Source organism: Elgaria multicarinata, chromosome 3 (genome assembly GCF_023053635.1).
Source record: "Elgaria multicarinata webbii isolate HBS135686 ecotype San Diego chromosome 3, rElgMul1.1.pri, whole genome shotgun sequence".
NCBI classification, from domain to species: Eukaryota; Metazoa; Chordata; class Lepidosauria; order Squamata; family Anguidae; genus Elgaria; species Elgaria multicarinata.
This window is the reverse complement of record NC_086173.1, coordinates 12,910,413-12,937,845: the sequence shown is the minus strand read 5'-3', so window position 1 is coordinate 12,937,845 and position 27,433 is coordinate 12,910,413. Positions and strand designations below refer to the sequence as shown.

The following is a 27,433-nucleotide window of genomic DNA, read 5'->3' as shown; positions in this document are numbered from 1 at the left end:
AACCTACAAAAGTAGGAGTGAGTGAAGTTAATTTCAGATACATTGAATCTCTCACTTGTTCTTTATTTCAGTGATTTTAACATTAAGATGTTATGAAGAAGAGATTTGTCTTAAATGTGTGCTGTAAAATCAGACATGTAAAATCAGACTATGTTCGGGTGGGCACGCCCCCTTGGGGGTGACCATGTTGTCCTCCTTTTTGTTTTCCAAAATATGGTCACCCTAAATTAACTTTAATTGGGGAAAACTTCTATTGGTACTAATGGAATAGGGTTTATCTGCCCAGGCTTAATTGCCATGAAGGGGATATTTTGGAGGGGCACAGTGTGCAAGGAGGGAGTGATAAACTCTTGTCTTCCCTGACGGCTATCCTCCTGGAATCACACATGCGCACACCTGAGATGGCTATTAAATTAAGTGGGGGAAACTCCCATTGGCACTGAAGTAAGTTCCCCCTCCCCAAACTTAATTTCAAGGGGACTTTGGGAAAGGAGTGTTGCAGTATTGGGAGAGAGGTGGGCTAATCCTTTCATCCCCAGCTGCAACCTCCCTTGAAAATTGCCCTGTGCATGGCAATTAAGCTGAGAGATTATATATTGTTTTAACTCGGATCATGGTTTAATTTGTTTTTAGCTGTGTATATTTATTGTTTTATACTGTATATTTTTATCTGTACGCCGCCCTGAGATCTTAAGTGACATAGGGCAGGATATAAATATTTTAAATAAATAGAATAATAAATAAGGGAACTTGCAGGTTCTGGCGAATAGATGCCCCCTATAAGCCCAGGGCGCCCAAATGAAACCCTAAATAAGACAGTGACTTCTTTGTAATACTGCCAAATACTGAGGTGCGACAGGGTTCTATGTTCAATTCTTTTTTGCGTTTAACTATGTTTGAGGCAGCAGCTGGACCCCTGTAGAAATGATAACCGAACCATAAACTAGAAGTTTAAATAAGACTGGAATCCTAATCATGCATACTTAAAAACTACCATCAACAAATCAATTTGAAAGAACGTATTCTCCCTTATGAGCCTGCCCATGCTTTAAGATTTTCTGGAGAAGCCCTTCTTTCAGTCCCACCATCTTCACAGGTGCACTTGGTGGGAACATGGGAGAGGGCCTTCTCGGTGGCTGCTCCAGTGCTTTGGAACTCTCTTCCCGAGGAAGCTAGACTGGCTCCCTCCTTGATGGGCTTTCGGAAGCAGGTTAAAACTTGTTTGTTCCAGCAGGCCTTTGGAGAATAATCTGGCCCTCATCTATGTTAATGACTTGTAATTTTGTTGTGTATTTTAAACGTTTATGGTTTTGTCCCCCAACCCCCAATGTATGTTTGAAATTTTGTAAGGCCGCCTTGAGGCCCAGCATTGGGCAAAAGGCGGGATACAAATATATAATAATAATAATAATAATAATAATAATAATAATAATAATAATAATAATAATAAATAATAATAATAATAGGACTTTAAAGAAAACATGTTTAGGATGTGAACTAGACCGTTATTTCTCACTCAGAAACTTAGCATGTGGTACAAAGCTCCTTGACCCCGAAAAGCTATTTCCCCTTTTGTGCCTCCCCCTATACACTGATGCCTGCCGAGATTTAAATCAAGATACAACCAAGGATTTCATTCTGGGACCCAGAAACAACAAGCCAGCCCACTCCGCGCGACTAAGGGTTAATTCCGACGCTCCCATCTCATTGGCCGACTCATCTAACGGCCGTCCGGGAGATGGGCGGAGTCCTTCTGGACCAATGGGCTGCTGTCCTGGCGCCGCCACCGCCGCTCTTTCCCGCCTCTCCCTCTCGCTGGTCTTAGCCTGAGAGGAGGAAGAGGGTAGCTGGCTTCCAAGATGGCGGCGGTAGCGGCTACTGCTGGGCTCTCTGTGGGGGCGGCCGCCGTCGCTGCTGCCGGGTCGGTGCCCAGCCCCGAGGAAGCCTTGGCTAACGCCGCTGAAGAAGAGATGCCGCCCCTGGAGCCGGGTGAGGTGGGGAGCCGGCTGGAGAGGAGCGCCCGGCAGTTCCGTAACCGACGCAAAGTGCTCATTCGGGGGCTGCCCGCCGACGTCGCCAACCAGGTGCGAGAGGGAAGGCGGGGTGGGTTGGCTGGTGGGTCCTGGCGGGTTAAAGCTCTGTCGAGGATGAGGGCAGAAAAGCGAACTCAGTGAGGATTTCTAGTAGTATTTAATCTCCCGACATGGATAAAGAACACAAGTATTTAAATTGGTCTGTAAAAATCCACACGACCTCCCCCTCGTTTTCACACACAGGCGTGCGTTTTGTTTTTCCTCTTGCTTGGGGAAGAGTTCTAGTATTTATTATTATTATTATTATTATTATTATTATTATTATTTATTTATTTATATAGCACTGTCAGTGTACATGGTGCTGTACAGAGTAAAACAATAAAATAGCAGAACTCTGCGGATCCCTTGTTTTTCAAATGCCAAGCCATGGACCCCCTACTTTTGAAAAATTTGTTATCTCTATGGTGCAAAGCAATTTTTGGAGAGAGAGAAAATCCAATGGTTGTTCTTCATATAACAAAATGTCGAAAATGCTTGTTCACAAAAGGGAACTAGATGTTTCAAAGCTTATTTACCTAACTTCTTATAATCAGGAAAAACTTTTACCCAGAATTGGTCCAGTCTATAGTCTTTGAAAAATGATTTCAATGAATCATCGCAAGTCATGTCAACAAGTGCATCTTGCTCTTCTGCAGAGAGAGTTGTTAGTTGTACATCACATTCAAAAGGATTCCTTATCCATGAGTTCTCAGGATTAGGTGCAGGGAAGTAATCTCTGAAGCTAGTCGCAAAATCACACAAGTGCTCAGTGATGTTATATTTTATTTCTGGTAGGAATTCGTCATCCGTGGACTCTAGAAATGAATGGTGAATATGTGAATGGTGCCACAGACCCCCCAGGTGGGTTATGTGGACCGCCTGGGGTCCGTGGACCAGCAATTGGGAACCACTGTAGTAAACTCTAAGACTTATACACTACGTCTCATGAAGTGGGCGTTAGCCCTAGCAAGGTGTGCTACAGTGTATCAGTTAGTTTTTTAAGAAGTTGCAGGGCTCCTTGTTGTTGTTCCGTTGTAGTTTGTTTGTGTTTTGAGGGGTCTTGTTTTATTTTCTAAAGCTGAAGATAAGCAAAGAGCCCTGTGATAACCTTAACTACCAACAGGTTTTGTGGACTTTCTTAGTTGCATGGAGTGTTATCTTTGGTTGCACATTATGCATCTATTAGCAACACATATGTACAGAGAAGAGAGCTGGTGGTAAACAGTGTATCCAAAAGGCCACGAAAAGACTGGTATTTTTTATGCGAAGTCCAAATGTATGCAAAGTAACAGTGACTACTGTGAATGACTCACTGTTATCGTGTACACATTTGGACTCTGTGTAGAACGTGACACACCTTTTACTTCCTTGTACCTGATAGTGTTTTGCTTTCAGTGTTCATACTTTTCCTCTGACATGAGATGCATCTGCTGAAGTGATTTTTGTCCATGAAAGCTTATGTAGTAAAAAATCTGTTGGCCCTTAAGGTGCCACCAGTCTCCTTGTTTTATTGCTGCCGAAAACTAACACACCAATTTCTCTGGAATGTGATATTCTTGTGAATCTGTTGGATAATTCTTCACATTAAGATTTCTAGCTTCTTTGCTTTTCTCACTACTGCAGTAGAGAGCATGAATATTTGTTTCCTCTCATAAATACTTGGATGAATTGGGGTTCACCCAATGAAATTGATTAGCAGTAGTCTTGAGACAGAAAGAAGAACCTATTATATTTTGATAAAGGCTTTTCTTTGGACCATTTCAGACATCACAACAAACCCCAACATGAATGACTGTGGTGAGATCCACCTTCCCCATGAAGGGGCACAATTAGAGTACCAGCAGAGCAAAGGCACTCCTGGTCACTGCTGCCAGCAGTGCAGGTGCAATCCTTCAGAGTGAGTGCTACCCTATTCTGAACAGCTTGTGCTCCCAATCCTGGGTTGGCCTGTTTGTGGATGAGAGAATCATAGTTTACACTAAGGCTGTCTGGGGAGACTTTGGTTCATACTTCTAGCCATTAGCTATGCCAGCTCTAAAAGGCTAAAGCAGAATCGTTAGATGACCCAGGGTATAGAGATGGAGGGCCGGTATTGGAATTGAGGGGGGAAGGTGGAATTCCTGAAGTATTTGGTGGGATGATGAAGAATCCCTTACTAGGAAAAGTTGAAGAGTGGAGGGAATGGAGTTCTGGGAATGCTGAAAAAAATGACTTGGGAAATACTATGATTTATAATTGATCTATCAATATGCATGTAATGTGGGCATCAAATACAAGTCCCTGCTCCAAAGAGCTTACTATCTTCTTCTTCTTGTTGTTGTAGTAGTAGTAGTAAGAATAAGGCAGGAAGAAGTCAAGAAGAGGGATGGTAATAAGTATTTGTGGGTAAAGTGCAGAGAAGGGAAACCACTTTTCAGGAGTGCTGGAATGGGGAAAGCTGATCTTGTACCTGTGGGTGTTGCTTTTCCCTTTGAAGAACACACAGCTACGTGTCAGGATAGTCTTTGGAGTTAATTGCATGCCAATATGATCCCTAGAAAAAAAAGATCTGGTTTCAAGTTCCATTTCAACTGTGGATGTGGTAGGTGGCTGCAGGCAAGGCATAGTAGGCTGTTCTTTTCTGACTTTTTGACTTCTGACTTCTGATTTTTTTATTAAAAAGTTTTATCAGTTCCAACCTTTGGCACATATGCAGTAACTAATTACATGCTCAGATGTATTGCAAATTACCTACCTGTTCATGCCACTTGGTACCTGCTCTGCCTTTAGACTCTCTATCTCTGCTGTTTATTTGCTAGGTGTGTTGGTAACCACGTTGGGTCATGCGCTCAACATGGCAACTAACTAATCCCTAACTTCCTTACCAATGTTACAGTTTCTCATTTTGCTATTACTATGTAACTTCACAGGGGTGGTATTCTTGATACCCTCCTCCAAATGGAGTGGACTATGAAGATTGTTATATGCCTTGGGTTTATCAAGTCTTGTACTACTCTTCCATCTTTGGCCTAGAAAGGGATAGGTAGGCTGGAGGCTCACCATGTCAACATGGTAAGGAGAAATGGCAGCATTTCTGTGCATTGTAAAGTACTTTCCCCATGCTCTGGTGCTCAGCCAGTCTCTGTTGCTCTTAAACGTGCTTGAAACATTATTTTTCTGACTTTTGACCCTCAAAAGGACAAACTAAAAGCAATTTAGTGGTAGTGCTTAAAGAGTCTGAAGCAGTGCAGAATGAAGCAGCTCTTAGCTCTAAAGCAGATAAATCCAAAAGATTGAAAGAAAGGGAACTTATTATTATTTAATCCTGTATCAGTGCACCTCTTTTTGCTCTTTCTCTCTTTCCCAATGTTTCAACTTCCTCTACACATATTATGCAGAAAAGTATGTGTATGCTATAACCACCTAGTAGTAGGAACAAGGCATAATAAGAAACACATATACAGTTCAGTAGTGCAATATGAATTAGTAGATTTGGGTATGGTCTGGCCTAAATTAGAACCAGACTTGTACAGTTTCAGTCACAGCTTTGAATCCAAACTGGAAATTAGAGATGAACTGACATATGTAATGGTCTGAGTGCTTGATACTAATCCCTTTAGAAGGTCAACCAGCTTAGATTTGGATTTGAATTATGGGATCTATCATTGTTTGCTCTTGTGCTATAACTGTTAATTTCAGCTGGGTTGAAGCTCAGAAGCAGGTGAATACCATTTCTTAGAAATGCCTCTCTTATGAAAGGGACATAAGATGCTCTACTGTATAAATGTCTCATTTTAATTTCCTCTCCAGTTGTGATTGCATTTATGTCTGCATCCTGCAGTGATGCATATGGTCTGGTCAGAATGGACAATGGAACTTCATAGGAAATCCTTACCGTGTACAATTTACATTATTGCATAGAAATGGTTCAACAACCTACCAGGTAAATGTTAGACCCTGTGACCTGCCCTCATTGTTTGGGTGGGATCACTTGATTTCCAAGCTCTATTGACTGCTGCTAAAGTATCACAGGCAGGCTTCTAGAATTGCCTTTAACTGATTATCTGCCTTTTCAAGAGCATAAATAACATTGGGTTTGTGCCGGAGGAATACACTGTGGTGTTGGAGTGTTTCATGCTGCCTCTGGGGCATGCATTTCAAAACAGGATCTTGCTTGTCGATTTATGCATGAGGTTTCCTTTTGAAGCAATTGGTGTTGTGGCCAGAACATCAAGAGGAGCCAGCTGGCTTCTTGGGGTGTGACCTTGAGCAAGGTCGACTCCTTGTATCTGCAAAGGCGAATACCTTATTTGGGGGCGGGGTGTAAACTGCAGCTTAGAGTTCATAAATTACTTCCCTGCCTGAGCTGAAAGGTGTGTTGAGTAATAAGGGAAAGTGCTGCCTTTGGCAGCAGCAAAACACATGCTAAATATCAGGTAGGTGCTAGTCAGAAAGAAGACTGTGGTTTAGGAAGGAACTTGGTTTTTTGCCGTCTTTGATTGGAGGCATAGTTCATTCTAACTTCTTGCCTAAAAGGCCTTACCACAGCAGGAAGCTCTTGTTTTCTTCAAAATAAATGGATTAAGTAATAGATCCACTTGGTGGATGCAGGCAGTTGTGTGCTGTGGCTTTTTTCCTTTCAGTTGTGGCAGGTCACATATAAAATTTGTTCACTTGAAGACTAACAGACTCTCCCATTGCACCCCAAAACCCACCCTAGCTGAAACTATGATGGCTGTAGTGTTGAATGTGCGTAGGGCCTAATAAACAACCCAAGTACATCTGGATCTTACTAAGCGTCAGTGGAGACTTGCCATTGTGGGAATGAAAGTCAAGTGCAGTCTGTATTAAATTGTAGCAAACTTCTATTGACTTCAGGGTTTGTGGACTGCCTCTCTAGACAATAATGCAATTTAGTACATCTCAGCAAATTTCAGGGGAGAGTGGTGCAAACATGCTGATTTCCCTGCACAGAGTGTACTTTGGCTACAAAGAAGGAGAAAATAAAATAGTTAACTTGCAATGAAACTTTGCTTGCAGATGCTATAGATACAAACATTAATGTAGGTGGAACTTCCTGCCCTAAGAGGTTAGGCCATCTTTCTCTTTTTCTGTGTTCCACAAGTGAAGATGTTTCTTTTTAAACAAGCTGTGACACTTGTGTTGGAGAGGGAAAACAGACTATAAATTTATTAAATATGTATTAACTGGCTATAATTGGCACTAATAATAATAATAATAACAATTTATTTCTTACCCTCCTCTCCACTTGGATCGAGGCGGGGAACAACAGTGAATATAAAACGCATTAAAACTGATTAAAAACATAGCATACATGATTAAAACATCCTTAAAAAATCCTAACAACATTCTATTAATCTCTGAATAATACATAGCTTCACAAAACCGTTAATGGAATAAGACACTCACCTGCAGGCTAAAAGAGAAAGATAATGCTGGGTGATCTGCTTTTAGGTGCTGTTTTGTAGTGGTCTACTTCATACCCGTATTGGATTCAAATAATTTTACATGGAGTTCATGGAATCCCTTGCTTTTCTTCCTACCACTCACCTCCTTTGTCTCCTTTGGCTAGTTCACATATTTATCCATTTATCCTATTTCCATTTATCCTATTTCTTTAACTTGTTGGGGGAGAGACAAGCCAGAGTTCCAGGTTCAGAAATCACTCTAAACAGCCCAAGGATGTATCATCCCTGGGTTGTTTAGCAGCTCCTGCTGGTAGGAAGAGCAATCAAGCAGGATGATTTGGCACCCTGGCTTGTTCATGACAACCCAGACTTTTTTTTTTAAAAAAAGCTGCTGTTCTGGGCAGATGGGGTTTATGTATGCTGAATGAGATTCTGATGGTTCATCTCCTTAAATTGACATGCTCTGGCAGTTTCTAGCATCTGAAATATCAGGAGGTGGTCTCATAGTAAAGTATTCATAGCCAAGCAATTATGGTCTACATTAGAAGTTGACAAACGTTGACTTTCTTGCTATGCCTCTGCAATACAAATGCACCTAATAGTATCTGTTTCTGCTATCTTAACTGTGATGGCTGGTTGGAGATCTTAATTGGGTGCTTGATAACAAAGGATAGCAGAACAGTAAAGAGACTTCAACTTCTCTCCGCAGTTTTGAAGGTTACAAGCATTTAAGTCATGTGTTAGACAACTTTAAAGAATTCAGTTGTTAAGTTGACTTCCCAAATAACACATTTATTTGTTCTGGGGTTTGAGGATCTTTGGATTGCTCTCTCTCTCTCTCTCTCTCTCTCTCTCTCTCTCTCTCTCTGTGTGTGTGTGTGTGTGTGTGTGTGTGTGTGTGTGTGTGTGTGTGAGAGAGAGAGAGAGAGAGAGAGAGAGAGAGAGAGAGAGAGAGAGAGAGAGATTACTTTAATGGTGAGTGAGTACTGGGTGGGAATGACAGTAATATTTTTGAGTTTGAACCCAGGCAGGGGACCTCGAAGAGCAAGCCAGTTCTGTGTTGGATTTTAAGTTCATTTGTCCTGAATGCTGCCATGTTTTTATTCTTCTATTCAACAAGAGGCAACTGTTCAAACCAGTTCTGTCACAACTTGAAGCACTGTCTAGCATTTTGAGTTGGCCTTTGTTTGTTTAAGCCTGTAAACTAAATCTGCAGGTAAGAATTCCAGCAGCTGGAAATGCTCAAAGCATTGATTTGGCTTCACTGGAACTGCTGCCAAGATGTGGGTGCAACTGTCTGCGCTTCTCTCTAAAATGCAACACTCATTTTGTGTGATAAAGTTTAGCAATGGAGCTTGACTGGTTCCAAGAACGTGGGCTGGCTGTATTGCAAAAACTTTGTCCTCCAGGCAGGTTTTGTCTTCTGTGGACTGAAGTGGTGGGGCTGAAGAGGTTGCTGGGTGTTCTTTTGTTGAAAGCAGTAATGTTTCACCACTCTGCCTCAACACAATTTCTTCTGTTTAATTTATGCAGGAAGTTCATGATCTGCTGAGTGACTACGAACTTAAGTACTGTTTTGTGGACAAATACAAGGGGACTGGTGAGTAAATGTGCATTATTGAGTTCTTTGCCTCATATGGTGGGTGGGCTCTGTTTAAATGTTGATATACTGAAAAGTCTACTGAAAACAGCTGCCCCCACCCCAAATGCAGAGATGTGTTACACATGGTGGGTTTGGGAGGGGAGCTCTTTCAATTTTTCACTTTCTTGCTTGCTCTCGCTGGTGTGATCATCATGTTTGCCACGGCGTGTCTTGGTCTTACTGTCCTTTGTGTGTGATCTTTCTTCAGTTATGCACATTGGACCCTGTTTGAGGTGACTAGTGACTTCGGTTGGAAAATAGAAGCTGAGGAGTGTAAAGCCCTGTGAGGTGTTGTACGTGCAGCATGGGAGTGTCTGTCTTTGTGCTGGAAACAAAGCCATTGGCTGTTCCTGTTCACTGCTGAACACCCTTAACTCCCTGCTCATTGAGCAAGGCTGCACATTGTATCTGCTGCATCATTTAAAGAGTCCATTGAAAGTTTTAATGAACAGGAAGAGTTTCTGGCATGCATGAGAGTTGGTTATTTTGTTGCTCGACCATTCATTCCATTAATCCTAACATAGAATCAGCAAACTGGAATGCCATAGATAGTGTAGTTGGGCTCCTCTCTCTAAGGCAGAATACCCTGTACTTGTAATACCCTTAATAAATAAATTACCCTCTTGCCTTTCCGAGGGAAATCTCCAAAGATTCAACAGCCTTCCTGGGAAATACTGATTGTGGTGGCTTTAGCTGCAATGATTTTGCATTAGGCCAAGTTACTGCCTGGGAGAGACATTGTCAATCATACGCTTATTATGCATCTGCCCAGAAATGGAAAGCATGACAGAGGCCAAGGTATTCTGCACTCTGCATGGGCCTGTATTGATGACTCTGGAAAGCACTTGTTGACATATATGAAGTTGAGTTTTAACATGCATTGGTGAACTCATCACAAAGAAAGCATGAATGCATGCAATTCCCTATAAGGCATTCTGCTTGGCTGTGGCCACAAACTGTGGTTCATGTGTTACTGAAATCCGGAATATAAACAGGCTGTTGATCAAGGGGAAGCACAGCTGACATGCATGTGTCTTTGGATAACACATGATTACTACTAACTCCGTTCCGCCAGTTGCCCTGCATTTTGGGATATGATTTTAGAGGTTAGTATTCTGAAGGGAAGCAATTATATAAAGCCCCTATCTTTTGCCTTCCAGTGGGTGTCTTTGAAGTTGCTTAATGGATATAGTAGCTGCAGAATGACTGGTTAGAATACTAGTCACTTTTTAGAGAACAGAAAACTTGTCAATTAGTGGTAGCTATTGCAGAATCTTCTAAAAACTGAGCAAGAGCTAAGTGTCACTTAAGTTAGGGATGTCAGATCTGGGAGCCTCTGGATTATAATTTCACTTATTTATTTATTTAGAGCATTTATGCCCTGCCTGTTTTAAATCATGGAACTCAAGGTGGTATAAATGGGATTCCCAAGCAGTTCCATCCAGGCACTGACCAGACCCAGACCAGCTTAGTTTCAGCAAGGTGGATGCATTACATGCCTTCAGGCCAGCTGAATAGGAAAGGAAGAGTCTTTTATGAATAGGGCCAGCTAGACAAAGCTTTGAGAGTTTCAATATGTGGATGAGATTGTGGAGTGGGGAGAAAGGGTTTAGATTTGGTAATCACTGAGAAAACTTGGGTGGCTCTGTCTAAAACAGCCTTCCTCAACCTGGGGCGCTCCAGATGTGTTGGACTGCATCTCCCAGAACTGGCTGGGGCATTCTAGGAGTTGTAGTCCAACACATCTGGAGCGCCCCAGGTTGAGGAAGGCTGGTCTAAAAGATGAGTGTCACCTGAGCTAGAAATGGAAAGAGGTTGAACAACTTCTAAACTCATGTCTGGGAGAAGGTTGCTGGATGCTGGGGAGTATCTACTCTGGGGAGGATTATCTATGTTCTCAATGTGGAGGTTAAGGAGCCAAACAAATTAAAGTGTCATGGAAGAAATTCTACACACAAATATAGAAGTGCTAGGGCCTCACAGCCCATGATCAGAGGTAGGCAACCTGGTGTTTTGGACTACAGCCCCCATATTCGCTGACCATTGGCCATGCAGGCTGGGGCTAATAGGCGTTGTAATACAAATCATCTAGGGGCGACCAGTTTGTATCTGCATGAAATAGGCAATTGAAGATCATAACATAAGCACTTAAATTCAGAGGTCCACAGATATGTGTATCACTGGTGAGTATATCATTTTATGCGGCATATTTTTATCTCTGATCTTACACTGCGTTTCAGAGATGCTTAGCAGTAAGACTTCTTGCTTCCAAGTGGTTTTAAAATCCAGTATGACTGTAGGCTTAAGAGTGTCAGTAGGTTCTTCTGCAGCACCTAAAATAAAACTCAGCTAAAAGATATGTACTAGCGATGATCCAATAGATATATATGTTCATTTTCAAAACACTTTTGACAACATTTCTTATGCAAAACTAAGAATATAGTTCTCAGAAATTAATACTGATCCTCTTATGAATTGGTAGCCACCTTTTTTTGAAAACTAGACAATAAGAATTTAATAATGGAGGAAACTAAACAGTGTGATTCTCCAAGGGCCTGTGTTCAGATTGGTACTAAACCGGTAATTCATATAGTGCTATCACTGTGTTTATAGAGTGACAAGAGAAGACCAATCTTTGCCCTAAGGGGGTTCAATTATGGAGGAAAGATTGGGTTCAAATCTATGTATGAGTAAATAAAAGCACAAGGAGGAAAGAGAGGAAAGTAAATGTAACAAAGGATGAATGTGAATAAATTTACCTAACTTATATATTATTTGGAACCAGGGCTGAACGATATGTTCACCAAGCTTTTAATAGACGATAAAAAAAATTGCTCAGGATGGGGAAATGTGAAAAAAAATTGTGAAGTGCTCTAAAATGGATGGATTTGTTTAGTGAGATATATCACTCACTTCTCACATACAAAGGGCATGGGGTAGATAACAATGTTTACCTTATCCCTGGCCACCGAAAGCCAACTTGGCTAAACCATCTTGCACCTCTTTAGATGTTGATGATAAATAGGCAGCGGCTGTTCATCCCATGCTTAAGAACCTCTTGAAGACATTAGTTGACTGGCTGCTATTGAAGACAGAACGCTGGACAAGATGAACGTCCTGTCTGGTCCAGCAAAGAAATCCCTCTGTTGTGCATAAATTATTGTGGTTGAAATCGGAACAGAGGGCTCCAGGCCTTGACTTGAGTGTTTGCTGTACTGCTTCTTGTCAATAGTCTTTACAGCCGTCCCATTTTTTTTCCAGCTTTCGTAACCTTATTGAATGGGGAACAGGCAGAATCAGCCATCAAGAAATTTCACTTGAGCAAGCTGAGAGACAAGGAGATTACAGTGCAGCTGCAACCCACGGATGCCCTCCTGTGCATTGCCAACCTGCCCCAACTTTACACGCAGCAGCAATTTGAAGACCTTGTTCGACCTTTTGGGAACCTGGAGCGCTGCTTCTTGGTGTACAGTGAGAAAACGGGACACTCCAAAGGCTATGGCTTTGTGGAGTACATGAAAAAGGATTCAGCAGCCAGGGCAAAATCTGACCTCCTGGGCAAACAGCTGGGAACACGGACTTTATATGTGCATTGGACAGATGTCAATCAGTTGACCCTAGATCTTATCCATTCAAAGTGTTTATGTGTAGATAAACTGCCCCACAATTACAATGATGTAGAAGAACTGAGGCAGACCTTCTCTGCCATATGTCCTCCAACGTTCTGTCAGGTGAGTGCAGCGCTCGATATTCACACATGATCGTCTCACCGCAAGACTGTGCCTGCCTTAGAATGCCTTTCCCAGGGTGTTTGTGAAGCAACTGAAGGCCGGGTTGCCATTCCTTCTCAAGTTGTATACAAATACAGTTTGCGCCTGTGAATAGTACAACAAAGTGCTGCGTTCAAAGAGGAAATCTAGAAGTTTCCTGCTTTTCTTTCCAGGGGGCTAAAAATTCTGTACTTTTTCAACTGAAAGAAAATTGATTGATCAACATAGTTGTTCCCAAAAGCAAAATTTAATTAATCTGTGTGTTCAAGACATTGACTAGATTGCAGTTCTGATACAACACAGCAAGTATTTTGCTAGACACTTGCCATAGGAGGGAAAAGAGAGGCACAGGGAAATGTGCAGCAGGTGAAAGCCTTATCCCATAGCAAATCTCATCCATATCCTCTAAAGTTAAACTGTTAGCAACTGCTGCCTCCATTTTGTGATCCCCCCCCCAAACATGAGATGTGGAAACAGCAGGGGTAGCATTTGTAAAAGCTAGGCTTGTCTTCTAGGGGGTGTTTAGGCTGCATCATTAACATACTGCAAGGACAAAGTGAGAATCATTTACCAATCTTGAGGCAAAAGAAGGATGAGGCAGTAGCTGTAATAATGGTAGCAAGTCTCCCTTGTGTGGGAGTGGAAGAGTTATCCTATCACTTTCCTCCATCGTTTTTCAATGTAATTCTTTGACAAAATCCACTCCTGATCAGGGAATTACCTTCTTGAAATTGTATGTATTTTTTGAGATATCACTTCCTAAGCTCAGTAGTGATGCTGAATCCTAGAAGAGGCTGTAGGCCCACCAGCCTTAGTTCGTTTCAAGCAATAACGCAATGATCTCCTGTCTTCCTTTCGTGCTATGTTACTTTCTTAACTGGCTTTTGCTGTTCTTTTGCATAGTTGGCATGTGGTCAAGATGGACAGCTGAAGGGCTTTGCAGTCCTGGAGTACGAGTCACCTGAGATTACAGAGATGGTCCAACAGGCCACCAACGGCTTGCTACTTGCTGGGAACCATATCAGAGTCTCCTTCTGTGTTCCAGGCCCTCCTGGGCGAAGCATGTTAGCTGCTCTGATAGCTGCCCAGGCAACAGTAAGACTCAACCCTCAGTAATAGCTCTGACTGTGTATCAATTGAAATAAACCCCTCACCAGTTCCTTCTTTTGTTGATTTGTCCATCTTGTTCCCCATGTCTGCATCTTTCTAAGAGTCTTATATTTTGGCTGAGACAGTGTCTCCTTTTGTTGTTGCATGGCTTCTTCTTTATGGGTATCTCCTCTATTAAACAAATGCCTTTGTGGTGACAGACTCTAAGTGAAAGGCAAGGCAAGGCAATTTAATTAGATTCTCAGCCCACCCCTTCTCGAAGTAACACTTGAATCAAAGCAAAATACAACTTGTAGAAACTGGATGTTCCTCCTTGCAATCACCCAAACTGGCAGAAGTTCCGTTTAAATGCTCTGGGTTGCTGCAGTATTTATAATGTGCAAGCTGCTATGTAAGTTGACGCTTCAGTTGTACGCATAGATGCTCCCTTCCTGCCATGATTGTGATGTGTGTGTGTTTTTCATTCTGCCACTTGATTTTGCTGCTGTTGCTTTTATAGGCACTTAACCGTGGAAAGGGGCTTCTACCTGAGCCCAATCTTCTTCAGATTCTGAACAGTTTAGGGAATCCTACTTCAATCCAGCTGTTACTCAGCCCCCTTCTTCATGGAGCCATTGGAGGAAAGCAAGGCAAGTATGGTTCGGTGACCCTATTATAGGTCATGTCTGAAAGCTCCCATTGGGCTTGAGCTGCATGATCTTTGGGTTTCTTTCCACTCTATGAGCCCATTGATCATGTTGGATTTCCTTGGCCATAGTAGAACCTTCTAATCATTAGAGATGTTATCACTAACTTGGTTAGATGCTTGTGATACTTACCCATCACCGATCTAGTTAGGAGGCCAGGTTCAGGCGTTTTGCCCTCTACCAAATATTAAAAAGAATGGCCAGTATTCAGCATTGATTATGCCATACTTCCCAAAGATGCTTATTCTCAGACAGGAGAATATTGGATACAATATGATACTTTCTGCTGATGTAGCACACACCTCTCAGAGTTCCACAGGATTCTTCATCAGGCAAACGCCAACAGTACTAGTTCCCACTCCTAACCTATCCAGTGTGAGGATTTGTACCTGGTAATCAAGCATAGTCAAGATAATAAGGGTTAAAAAACATTGGCATAACCTCAGTTGTTGAAAGCCAAAGAGGTCTCAGAATTTTGGGCCGTTCGCTTTGGTTCAGCTTCTGCCTTGAAATTTTTTCCATTTACATAAATGTTCTTAAAAACGCTCCGTCTTGTTTTCTTTTCAGGAATCCTAGGAGCCCCACCAACTGTGCCTCTCCTAACCAATCCAGCCCTGTCCACAGCTCTACTTCAGCTAGCGCTCCAGAATCAAACACAAGCACAGCAGGTACCTTGTCCTCCAGAATGATGGGTAGATTGGAGATGATGTGCTTTTAATCTTTTCTCAGTCTCTCCCCTTTTCTGCTCCCAGAAACCTGGCAGTCAGTGCTCCACCTATTTCATACAGGTGCATGTCTCAGCTCTACAGGGATACATTAACTGTTGAAAACAAGTGCTTTGGGGTTATATATGTGGACCAAACACCACTGGACTTGAGGGGCTTTACACTCCCCATCTCTGGCCTAGCTCCCTTTAGCCTTTCAGTCAAGATAGCTTAGTGGTCTGTAGTTCTTCCCTAGAGCCTTTCTGCATACAGTTGCAGTGCTGTTCTGAATGGCAGGGACAATTTTGGCAGCTGTGGCTGGCTTTTCCCATTACTGCAGTGCAAGACTTCACTCAGAACTGCTCTTGATAGAAATGTCCTTGGGGTACTTGCACACAGCGTACAAATGGGCTCTTGTTCTCCACCCACCTCCTCCTTCATAACCCTCCTGGCTTTTAGTGACCCTGTCTCTGGTTTCTCTTTGCTTTCTGCTCCAGAAGGCATTTCTTGGAAACTTGCTCTTAGTCCAAAACCAGGTCTGGACACAACTCCTGCAGAACAAGGAAAACCAGGTCATTTTCCATGTGAGTGGTGGGCCTAGCCTGTGTGTGGAAATCATGCTGCTTGTGTGTGTGTGTATGTGTGTGTGCGCTCCATAGAAGGTGCACTGCAGTGACCATTCTCCAGCTTTTAAGTACATTCTTGTCTCAGTGGGGAGGATGTGCTATGTAGCACAACCCCCAGATGTAAGAAGTCCTTCTGTTTGAACTTTTTTACCCCATAATTTCAGAGTGGCAGGCTGGGAGTTTAACATGTAGGGTAGAATTAAGAGATGTGCCCGTTCCCTGGCCTTTAGTATGACTCTGGAGCTAGGCCAGTCCTGGTGGCTCTTGAAGGTAAAGGGGGAGGGGGGCTGGTTGATGAGGAGCTCTTCCTTCTCAATCCAGGTCACTCCGCTGCCTTCTGCTGCTTCCCCTCAAGGTTGGATTGGAGCATCTCATGATGGCAGAGATGTTTAATTCTAGAGGACGTTGTGTGCCTTTGTGTCATCAATAGGGCTGTAGTGAGGTCATCCCACACCGAAATAAATTGTGCTTAGTGAAATAGGTCAGTTTACCAGTCTTATGGTCTGGACTTGGTGGTTAGAGTCTTTGCTAAAATCTAGCATTGTTTGGCAAGGAGCAGCAGGGTAGCAGAGTTGTTTGCAGTGTTGCAAAAAATGAATGGGACTGTTTATTACTTCTCCGTTTCACAAAGCACTGCTGGTAATATTGAGACAGGCCCACTGGATGTGGGCAAGGCAAGCTTCTTCCTGATGCCTCCCTGTGCACTTGGTTCCTAGTGTCCTGCGCACAGCAAGCCTGCTCTTCCGTCCTTAATAAAATGTACTCAGGCTCTTTTGGAATCCGCTGCTTATCTAGCTACAGTCTTCTGACTTCAACCCTCTGGGTTTCAGAACGTGGCTTTTTAGGCTTCTGTTCTCTTTTGCTGCTTCCAGCCATTGACGAAAGTATCTAGGGCAAATGGCTGCTAGAACCTACAGTGGTTCGGCTGAACTTGCATGGCAATTAAATTGCCTTGAAGGTTGTGGTTTCCCCGACTGTCAATGTTGTTAGTATTGTCCCAGCTGTTCCTTTGCAGGGCCTGGTCAGAGCTTAACAGTGAGTCTCAAATAGGAGTAACTTGTTTACTCATAACAGTGACTCAAGGAAACTGCAGCGGCCAAGGCTTTCTTTGTTGGATACTTTCAAAGCTAGCTTTGAAAGGCCAACACAAGGCTGTAGAAGACCTGTTGGCAACTACTGTTCATGCCCCTCACAGTAGTGGAGAAAGGTAGTGGGTGTGCTGGAGCTTTAGCTAACAATTTGTGCTGTGGAATTTTGTTGATGTTGTGTTGTGTTTAGGCCACTTGTGACAGCTAAACTCACACCTAGGTCATCCCCCACAAAGGGCTTAGACCAATCCACTGAGCATCTAAAAGGTGTCAGGGCACTTCTCCCACTCTTCTCCTTGCCTGGCACCTGTAAAGTTCCGCCCTTCCTTGGGATATTCTGTATCTGAACCTGGCTTGCAAGAAGGAGCAGTGTGGGAGCATTGTATTAACTGGGCCTAGATTCTGGGAAGTAGTCTGCTCAGCATCTCAGTGTTTCTCTCTCTGAGCATCAGTTCACCCGTATGGTGTGGCTTTAGTTGTTCTAGTTCTGCTTAGCACATCATGCCAATCAGATCGATTCATTGCCAGCATGCCCTGGGCATTGCCTTTTTTGAGATTAGCTGCTTGTAGTGGGCTTATGGCTTGGATCTGTTTGTCTTTTAGCACATGTAGTCTTGCCTTCCATCTCAGTTGTTGAAACTTTTTACTTGTTGCAGAAACCAGGAATCTTGGGAGAGTCTCCATTGGGTTCCTTGCAGCACAGTGCTCTCGGGATGCTAAATACCCCTGCTTCTCAGGCAGGAAATCAGTTACTGGGTGAGATGTCCTCAGGTAAGTGCTTTGTGGTGTGGGGGTCATATCAACAAGCCCTTTAGTCTACAGTCTTTGAGCAATGGTTTCTACCAGAAGTTGGATTGATTCTGTTTTATAGCGTCTGGGCCGTGAAAAGAAAGAAAGTAACGGAACAAGGAGACAGACTAAAGGAAGCTCCTGTGACTTGCTAGAACTGACTGACCACAAAATGTGGCTTATCCATTAGATGGGATTATTTTTAGCTCACTCACCCAACTCAAATTCTTTGTTCTTAATTGAAGGAAGAGTGTTTACTTGGGTAAAAGTACCACAGGCTCTCCTTTGGATGGGAGATTAGGATTTGGGATTAAATGGAAGGGGGCAGAGTGTTTTTCCCTTTAGGCATATTTTTGTTGTGCTTCACAATAACTTCATTGGGAAGCCTTAAGGCATAGTTTCATAGTTTTCCAGCTTCATTGGCTGCCAGTCCAGGTCCAGGCCCGATTCAAAGTGCTGGTATTAACATTTAAAGCCCTAAACGGCTTGGGGCCAGGTTATCTGAAGGAACGCCTCCTCCCGTATGTACCTGCCCAGACCCTAAGGTCATCCTCAGGGGTCCTTCTCCGCGAGCCCCTGCCAAAGGAAGTGAGGCAGGTGGCTACCAGGAGGAGGGCCTTCTCTGCTGTGGCACCCCGGCTGTGGAATGAGCTCCCCAGAGAGGTTTGCTTGGCACCTACATTATATTCTTTTAGACGCCAGGTGAAGACCTTTTTATTCTCCCAGCATTTTAACAGTCTATAAATACATTTTAACTTGGTGTTTTAAATTTGTAATTTTGCATTGCTGCTGTTTTTATCTGGTTGAGCTTTTATATTGTATTTTATATTATGGTTTTATACTGTTGTTTTATACTTTGAATGGTTTTAATTTTTGTGAACCGCCCAGAGAACTCCGGCTATTGGGCGGTATAGAATTGTAATAAATAAATAAATAAATAAATTTTCAGAAGGAGCTCTTGAAAACAGTTTTGACCCATTCTGAACCCAACGAGTAGAATGGATTATAAATCCAAATGATTATAAATCCATTTCTGATAAGAAGGCCGAAAGTATACCTTAACCTTAGATGTGTTTTAGTGTATTTCCGTGTGTATTTTATGTTTGTATCTTTGTATTTTATGTAGTACAAAAATTTAAATAAATCCAAATGAAACTGGGTGCCTGTCAAGTGCTGCTTAGAGCTAAAAATAGGGTGGAAGAAGTAGATGTACAGAATCTGAGCAGAACACAAGACAATGTGATCAACATCAATGTGCCACTTTTTGACAACAGGATTGCATTTATTTGTGTCCATGTGAACCTGTGTTTTTCAACATGTACATAAAAAATATGTAAAGTAAAGAGTATTTCACAAATTTGGCTGCAAAGAATAGTTGAGAGTTATGCTGAAGGGAAGTAATCAGTCCGCTACTTGCTCCTTCTCAGCCTAAAAGGGTGGGGTGGAATCAGGTCTGTCTCCAAGCCCAGTGCCCCCTTGAAATTTGAAGGACAGCAAGGAGGGGCTTGTACTCAGAGGGGGGCCCTCTTGGACCAATCCCTCTCCCAACCACCACCCTCCAAGCCTAGCAAAAGTTTCCATAATAGCTTTAATGGTAAGTGCAGTGGGAACAACCCCATTGCCTCCTGAGCTTTTCCGCTTCTGCTTCGAAAATAAAATATAAGCTTCTGCATTGGTTGTCATTGTGAATACCATCTCTAAACTACTCATCTGTCAGCTTGGCAACAGGCTGCTTCTTGGTTGGATTGATAGCTGTCTTTGGAAAGAGTCTCTGCAGGTTGCAACGTCCACCAGCCATTGCCTAAATTTGTATGCTAGTTCTGATGTAGAAGCAGTGTGGAACTACGTTTAGAAAGCTTGGCTTTTTAAATTTTTTTTAAAGACTTGCAATTAGTTAAAGTAAAACACTTTAGCTGACTTGTGATTTGTTTCTATGAATGGGATCTTATCGGAAGTATCTTTGTGTGCATTTGGTTTTGATTCCTCCCCCTATAACAAAGTAGCTCACGCAGCCCTCTGTGGCTTAATTGGGTTTGACAATATAGTGAATGAAGCATGATTTATCTCCCTCTCCACACTCTTTGTGAGAGTTAGTTTCCTCCCCCCTTCTGTCGAAAGTGATGGGTGGGGGGAGTGAATTAATCTCTTCAGGGCTAATTTCACCCTGCTTTTGTCACTGAGAGCTTTTAACTGTTTTTAGCATTCTGATCCTGTGGGTTGACTTTGCACATGAGCAACTCTGATTAGGAAGAAGCCTAATCAGAGTATGCAGAGATCCCTACTTAGTCTGTGAATGGCTCTGTCTCATAGCTCAACTTGTTGGCATGTAGGCATTCTGCTCTTCACAGGGTGTGTGAAGAGGTGGCTAACATCTGGCCAGTAAATTTCACCGTGTGAACCATGGTGAAATAAGAGGTGGATAACATCTGGCCAGTAAATCAACTGATGTCCCAACTCTATCTGGGTTTCAAAACTACTTCACTTTAGGAACTGGTTCTTAACTGCACGTGTGTTCTCTGTGTTGCAGGTAGTGCTCTGCCTACTGATATGGCCCCAGGACCTGTGAAGTCTCCAATCTTGCCTTCAGGAAACTTGTCCTTGCCATCCTTTATGGGACCATTGGGAATGGAGAGGGAGAACTCTGTGTTGGGGGCCCAGACTCCCCAGTTGACTCAGCCTGGCCTGCAAGGCCTCACCACCTCCATCCTGGGATCTGTGATTAGTGGGCTTCAGAAGCCAAAGCAGACAGAAAATGGGCCTCCCTCATCTGGAGTAAGTGAGGGGCCATTACTGAACTTCTTTGAGGATCTAGTACCCAGTGCATTAGGGAAAATCAGAATATTTGTTCATAGTGTCATTCTAGTCTTTATTAATGCATTTAGAAACATGTGAATCAAAAGGCTGTTGTGTGTTGGGATGGATCACGTTGCAGCTGAGCCTCCAGTCATGTTCCCCCTTCCCATACATCTCCCCCGATCACCCACAGCTCTCTTTCTGCTCCAGAGTTCTTCCATGCTCTGTAGTTATAATACCTGTACAGATTCAGATACGGTATTAAAAGTTGTGTAAATGGATGCAAAAATAACACATTTTATATGGACCAGCATAACTAGAATAAAGGTTTGGATTTTGTTTTCTTTTTACTTTTGGAGTTACAGGTGATCAGCTGTGTAAGATGATCAGTGTAATTCCTTTGCCTAGTCTGTCTACCCTTCTGTAACCTAATCAGTTTCTCAAATGTTTGTACATCCTCCTGGAGATTTAATATAAAAAAATCTGCCTAGTATTATTGCAGCCAGGACCCATTATTAACCCCAGCATGCAACATCTGTTGAATCTATTTTTTCAGTACACATTGGTCTTTCTCCTCTCTTAAATAACCTTTTTTAATGGTGCAACTGGTGTAGCTTGCCTTAATTGGGTCACAGCCCACCAGTTGAAGGCCAACACTCCAGGAAATGCTGATCACTGTTACTTCTCTTGCAGGTCTCTCTGCTAGGAGAACCACCTAAAGACTTTAAGATTCCACTCAATCCCTACTTAAACCTTCACAGTCTTCTCCCTACCAGCAAGCTTGGAGGTAAGACGGCAGTGACTCGAGAAGAGCAGGGAGAAATTGTGCTTGGCATAAAAAGAGACAATTGTATTGGCCAATACTTGTTAGAAAGTTTAATACTTGTTGGAAAATCATAACTCCTGATGTGTTGTGAACAAAGGCTCTCTTATTCAGGGACATAATTAACAAACAACTTAGTTAGATTCTCTAGGCATGTGAATTCTAGAATAATGTACATAGTTCAACAGCATTTTGGATTTTCTTTTTGTTCCTATGCTGCTTCCTTTGGTGTTAACCTCCTCCTCCTACATTGGATTTCCCCCACACATTATTATTATTATTATTATTAATCCCGCCTTTTGCCCAATGCTGGGCCTCAAGGCGGCCTTACAAAGTTTAAAACATACATGGGGGGGGGGGACGGGGACGGGGGGGACATAAACGTTTAAAATACACAGCAAAATTATAAGACCATAGATGGAGGGCCAAATTATTCTCCAAAGGCCTTCTGGAACAAATATTGGCAACATCAATGAAGTCCTGTTGAATTCATTGGGACATGATGTAAAATGTGTTTTTGAATTGAAATGTAAGTGATATTTTACAGCAGGGTATAGCCTCTGACTGGTGCATTTGTTTAAAATTGTTGGAGCCGGAAGCAGCCAGGTACCTTTGAACTTTGCCTCATTACCCTGCTTTTTGGGTTCTGCATGCGTTCCTCCCCCACTGCACAAGCTGTCAAACAGTAAGCCAATTTGCACATATAACAGTGGCAAATCGTGGGATAATAATTTGTGGTTTGGTTAATTGTGGGCTGTTTAACCAACCCATGATTGACTTATATATAGTGGCTGGGTTCAGACGTCATGCAGCACCTGATTGGCCTGCTCGGAGGTTGAATATTCAAAAAGGCTGCAGAATGAGAATGTCCTCTGTACTCCTGGGGTTCGTTTTAAGTGCTTGGTTCTTCAATCATATCCCTGCATGTTGATGGTCAACTCCTCCTTTGCAGGTGGAGCTAATAAAGCATTCAGCTTGAAGACTGGAGTACTTGGCAATGTCTCCAACCCTAGAATTCCACAGGCCTCCATGTCTGACCCAGTACTGCCCTCTCCTGGACTGACAGGAGACAACTGTGCATTTGACTATCAGCCAGTGAGTACTATAGAATTTGTGACTGTGGCTTTCGAAGTATGAACAACGAGAAATAAAGCATTGGAGCTGATTTTATTTATCTTAGTATCTATGAGACCATAATGTAATGTGCCAGGTTCCTTTTATGCATTGGTGATCGTAAGATCAAGTTCCATGGGCATGCTAAGCAAACAAAATGGGTAAAATTATGGAGACAAGGTTCAATGCAATCTCTTCTATAAAAATAAAAGAAAGTACAATTAACATTTTATACAAATGATACTTAACACCACAAAAGTTAAACCGGATATACAAATCAATCACCCCTATGCAGTGGCAGAACTATAATATGGCCGGTATATTTCTTCATATGCGGTGGTTGTGTGATTATACTCAATTTTGGCAGGAAGTGTTTGTAGAAGCTGGCAAAATAACAGGACAAGTGATTGTTCTGTCTCCAGCTATGGGTCTGCTATCATTAAATGACAAACACGATGACAAACTTCAAAACAAGGAACTATTGCCTTTCTTATGGGCAACAGCCTGGATGGAAATTGCAGCCAGCTGGAAAGGAAACCCACACTACAGCTATGTTACTTCACAGTTTGGTTGACCAAAGTTAAAAGGGCATCTAGGAACATTAACTATAAGGAAGGCTTCTGTGGCATCAATTTATAACTTTGATTAACACAAGGAAACATTAAAACCACCACAGATTCATATTCTATTATAGAAAGATTGGTTAGGACAACAGGCTATAAAGGCAGTAGGATAAAAGAGTAGATTATAGGTGAAGCTATCTCTGTAATGTAATACAGAATATTGATGCCAGACTATTGTCATTATAAGCCCACATTGTGTTTTATTTTATGTGTAAAAATCAATAACTAATTTTAAAAGTAGTACATGAACATTTTTGGATGTGTAGTTTCCTTTGATGTATGCTACTCTTGATTAAATAGGTTCTATCTTCCTATTTTCTTTCAAAAGGACTTGGGATCACGAATGTATCCCCAGGCCAGAGAGACAGGGCCCCAGTTATCTGGATTTGCACACAACAAGCAGAAGGTAAACACCCATTGTATTAAATGGTCTCCAACCAGCTAGGACAGGACAGATTCCAGGAGGCAGCTGTATTTCTGATGTTTAGACTGTGAGTGCTGCTGCTTATGTAACCAAAACGAGGCACATGCGTGCACATACACAACGTATCAGCAAATTTGGGGGAATTCCAAGGTTTGCAGAAAAATATTTAGGGGGGGAAAAACTAGAGAAAACTCCCCAAAATAGCCCAGTACAGGCAAAGAGCACTGACTGTCGGCTCACAAATGGAAACTAGGTAGGGCTGGGAATGGGGAGTCCTGGAAAGAGACACTGAACAGGCCCACTGAGGTTGCAACTGTTTGTTGCAGGTCCCACTCCTCTATATTCCTAAGTGTTCTGTTTTATTGTGCAGAGCCTCGTGTGGCGCAGAGTGGTAAGCGGCAGTTACTGCAGCCGAAACTCTCCCCACGGCCTGAGTTCGATCCCAGCGGAAGCTGGTTCTCAGGCAGCTGGCTCAGGTCAACTCAGCCTTCCATCCTTACAAAGTCGGTAAAATGAGTACCCAGCTAGCTGGGGGAAAGGTAACCGCGACTGGGGAAGGCAATGGCAAACCACCCCGCTACAAAGTCTGCCAAGAAAACGTCAGCGAAAGCAGGCGTCCCTCTAGGAGTCAGCAATGACTCAAGTGCTTGCACGAGAGGTTCCTTTCCTTTCCTGTGTTTTATTGTAAGCCACCTGGGGGTGCTTCTGCCCTGAAAGGAGGCTAAGAAATGTTTCAAATAAAATAAATTTTAAAAAATTATGTGTTGACTTCGTAGTGACACTATAAAATACCAGATCCTGAAAGAATGCTCCTGACCTTAACCACTGAAAGACAACAGGTTTATGATCACACAGTACTTAACCAAGATGGGGTAGGCAAACTGGTGCCCTCCAAAAAAATTGGGCTATACTTATTATCCCTGAACCTGGGCCATGCTGCCTGGAACTGATGGGAGTTGTAATCCAAAACTCTGGAGAGCACCAGGTTGCTTACCCTTGAACATAGGATGTTGTGATGTACACTGGTCTAAATATGTTCAGTGCATTGGAAGGCGGGTCTGTCAATGGACATCCCCAGTCCTGGTATTTAGGGGCATGTCATCCTTAAAGCAGCCATGAACATTGTCCCTTCTTTGTGCACTGAGCTATATAATATTTCTTGATGCTGCTGAAAGATGTAATGTTGAGCTATGGAAGGGATGGGTGGAGACAGAATGTATTTTGCAACACTTCTGCCATTCTCTACTGCTGAACGGGTAACAACCTCCTGTCGCTCTCCTCTTTTCTCTCTAGCAACAGTATTGAGCACAAGCTGTTACCTTGAAGTGATGCTGAGCCTAGTAACAGTGGCGTAATCTGATCATTCTCCATTGTTCCCTGCTACCCTAAAATATAAGGGTGTGAGGCTCTACCTACAAACAGCAGTGGTGAATTCTGCTTTTCTTTCAGGTGTCATCACCTGGATTCGAGCGGAACAACCTGGGGGGCCCTTTGCCTCCATTCTATTCAGGATCCCCAACTTCCTATTTCACTAGTGGTCTTCAAGCTGGACTCAGACAGAGCCACCTGAACAAAGTAAGATTGAGAGCTGTTCTTTGCCACTATGCTAATTTGTTCTTTGCTAATTTCTCCCTGCTGTGGTATGATTAAGTTGATTCTCTGGGACTGCACCATCACCACATGCCTTACTCTTGAGTCTGTGGCCACCAGCTTTCTCTTTTGACAACAGCCCTGCTTGCTTGTACAGCTGAAGATGGGGGGTGGGGAGGAAAGGAAAGGAACCTCTCGTGCAAGCACTTGAGTCACTGCTGACTCCTCGAGGGATGCCTGCTTTCGCTGACGTTTTCTTGGCAGACTTTGTAGCGGGGTGGTTTGCCATTGCCTTCCCCAGTCACGGTTACCTTTTCCCCAGCTAGCTGGGTACTCATTTTACCGACCTCGGAAGGATGGAAGGCTGAGTCGACCTGAGCCGGCTGCCTGAGAACCAGCTTCCGCTGGGATCGAACTCAGGCCGTGGGGACAGTTTCGGCTGCAGTAACTGCCGCTTACCACTCTGCGCCACACGAGGCTCATACAGCTGAAGATAAGAGGTGGCTTAAACCGCAGTAGAATGTGGCCAAGGCAAATTACAAAAAATACTTCCAAATATTACCAGCAAGGGATAGGATTTGCAGGCCTGGGGTAAATCAAAGTAGCTAATGTACTTCTTATTTTTGGTCTTTTTATTTATTAGCAATGCAAAAGGTTCAGACGGTTTTCTTAAGGGGCTTTAAAGGAAAAGTATTGTATGTGGGACGGGAAATAGCTCAGTATGAGCAGGGACTCGGGGGTGTGTGTTAAAACCATGTTATGTAAACAGGTACAAACCACACATATACCCAACCCACTCTGTTCACTAAACCTTAGTTTTAAAATGCCGATTCAGTTGTAATGGTTCTGCACTCGTGAGACCAATATTTCTCCCTCTATTCGTGAAAGATTCTAGAGATCTTACTTTTATCAATTTTGCCTCTCACCCTGGATAGTGGAGAAGCGTGTCACAGAAGACCTCCGGGCAAATATGATGCTAGTTGCTCTTTTGTCTTCCAGGCAGTTGGGATGCCACCTGTGAGTATGGGCGACAGCATCCTGGGACTAGGACCCGCTAGTCAGTCGCAGGGCACATACTCAAAGGTGAGATGGTGCAATCAGGAAGGAACTCTGACACCTTTAGCTCTTCCATGTCTTCTTAACATCCCTCTAACGCTGCCTCTCTTCCCTTTCACACCCCTCCTTCATTTTGCAGACTCCAGTTGGTGGCCAGAAACGGGCCTTTTCCCACCTGCTCCCATCCCCAGAACCCAGCCCAGAAGGCAGCTATGTCGGCCAGCACTCTCAGGGCCTGGGAGGGCACTATGCAGACTCCTATCTGAAGCGAAAGAGGATATTTTAATCTATTTCCTACTGAAGCACTCTTCCTCCTACCCTACCCCCAATTTTTTTTTCTATTTTGACAGTTGTTTTTAACAATGATCCTATAGTCAGATATCTTTCAGGCCAAACTTTTGTGGCTGGGACAATCTTTGGACATTGCTTGCTAGGGTGACATAGAATGTTGTGCAGCAGTTCTCCATTTCAGTGGCAACAAGACCTCATTTGGCTTTTTAAAAGCGCCCAGTCCAAGCTGTGTCCGTGCTTGAGCAGAGCTAAGATGCTGAAGCTGATTCCACTGTACTGGCAGTTTTGACCTCCTCTCTAACTTAATGGGTTGTGAATATTTCTCTTTTACCTTACTTTGAGCTGAGGGAGAATAGTTGAAAGCACAACCTCTCCCACCAGCACAATTCCTGACCAAGGCCTGCTACAGAAGTGGAGAGTTCAACTGGTTGCTTAAACTGACTTAAGTTCCGGATGGGCATATTGCTTATTCTTAGCGAAGACCAGTGTGGGGTTATTTTAAGAGAGAATGAGAGTTTGTGGCCTTCTCCCTGGGGGATTTATAGTTCTGCCTATACAAGGTACACTTTTTTCTGTTGTATAAACATGCTATGTTTCTACTGTAGATACTGACTGGTTTGCTGTATTTGTCAGGGGATTTTAAATTTCTCGGCAGCTGGATACCAACTTTTCCAGAGTAAAATTATATTTATATCAAAACTTGTCTTGCATTTCCATTCTTCCACATTACACTCACACAAAAAGTAGTTAACATGTCAGTCTGGTTCTAATTACTAAGATTTCTAAAGCTCCCTGCTTCTCGGCAAGCAAAGGAGGCTGGAGGAG

At 43.0% G+C, this 27,433-nt stretch overlaps 1 protein-coding gene across 3 annotated transcripts; it reads left to right on the top strand.

Annotated features, from left to right (window-relative positions):
- The first annotated feature begins 1,848 nt into the window (after positions 1-1,848).
- On the top strand, positions 1,849-27,307 carry RAVER1 (ribonucleoprotein, PTB binding 1). 3 transcript variants are annotated; one of them, XM_063119307.1, is made up of 15 exons: positions 1,849-2,084; positions 9,014-9,080; positions 12,384-12,853; positions 13,796-13,987; positions 14,502-14,631; positions 15,256-15,356; positions 15,890-15,976; positions 17,763-17,877; positions 20,423-20,667; positions 21,382-21,475; positions 22,464-22,606; positions 23,576-23,653; positions 25,121-25,246; positions 26,261-26,344; positions 26,457-27,307. In XM_063119307.1, exons 1-15 carry the CDS (start codon positions 1,860-1,862, stop codon positions 26,601-26,603), a joined length of 2,304 nt encoding a protein of 767 aa, XP_062975377.1. In that variant the 5' UTR covers positions 1,849-1,859; the 3' UTR covers positions 26,604-27,307. The 3 variants fall into 3 exon arrangements, with proteins under 3 accessions (XP_062975377.1, XP_062975379.1, XP_062975378.1); XM_063119309.1 differs by lacking the exon at positions 15,890-15,976; XM_063119308.1 differs by lacking the exon at positions 23,576-23,653.
- The last annotated feature ends 126 nt before the right edge of the window (positions 27,308-27,433 follow it).

Bases quoted from the DNA above. Each gene is read 5' to 3' on its own strand.
- RAVER1 (XM_063119307.1), top strand. From the start codon at position 1,860: ATGGCGGCGGTAGCGGCTACTGCTGGGCTCTCTGTGGGGGCGGCCGCC. The intron at 2,085-9,013 runs GTGCGAGAGGGA...TAATTTATGCAG, and splicing joins CCGCCGACGTCGCCAACCAG to GAAGTTCATGATCTGCTGAG. The intron at 13,988-14,501 runs GTAAGACTCAAC...TTGCTTTTATAG, and splicing joins TGATAGCTGCCCAGGCAACA to GCACTTAACCGTGGAAAGGG.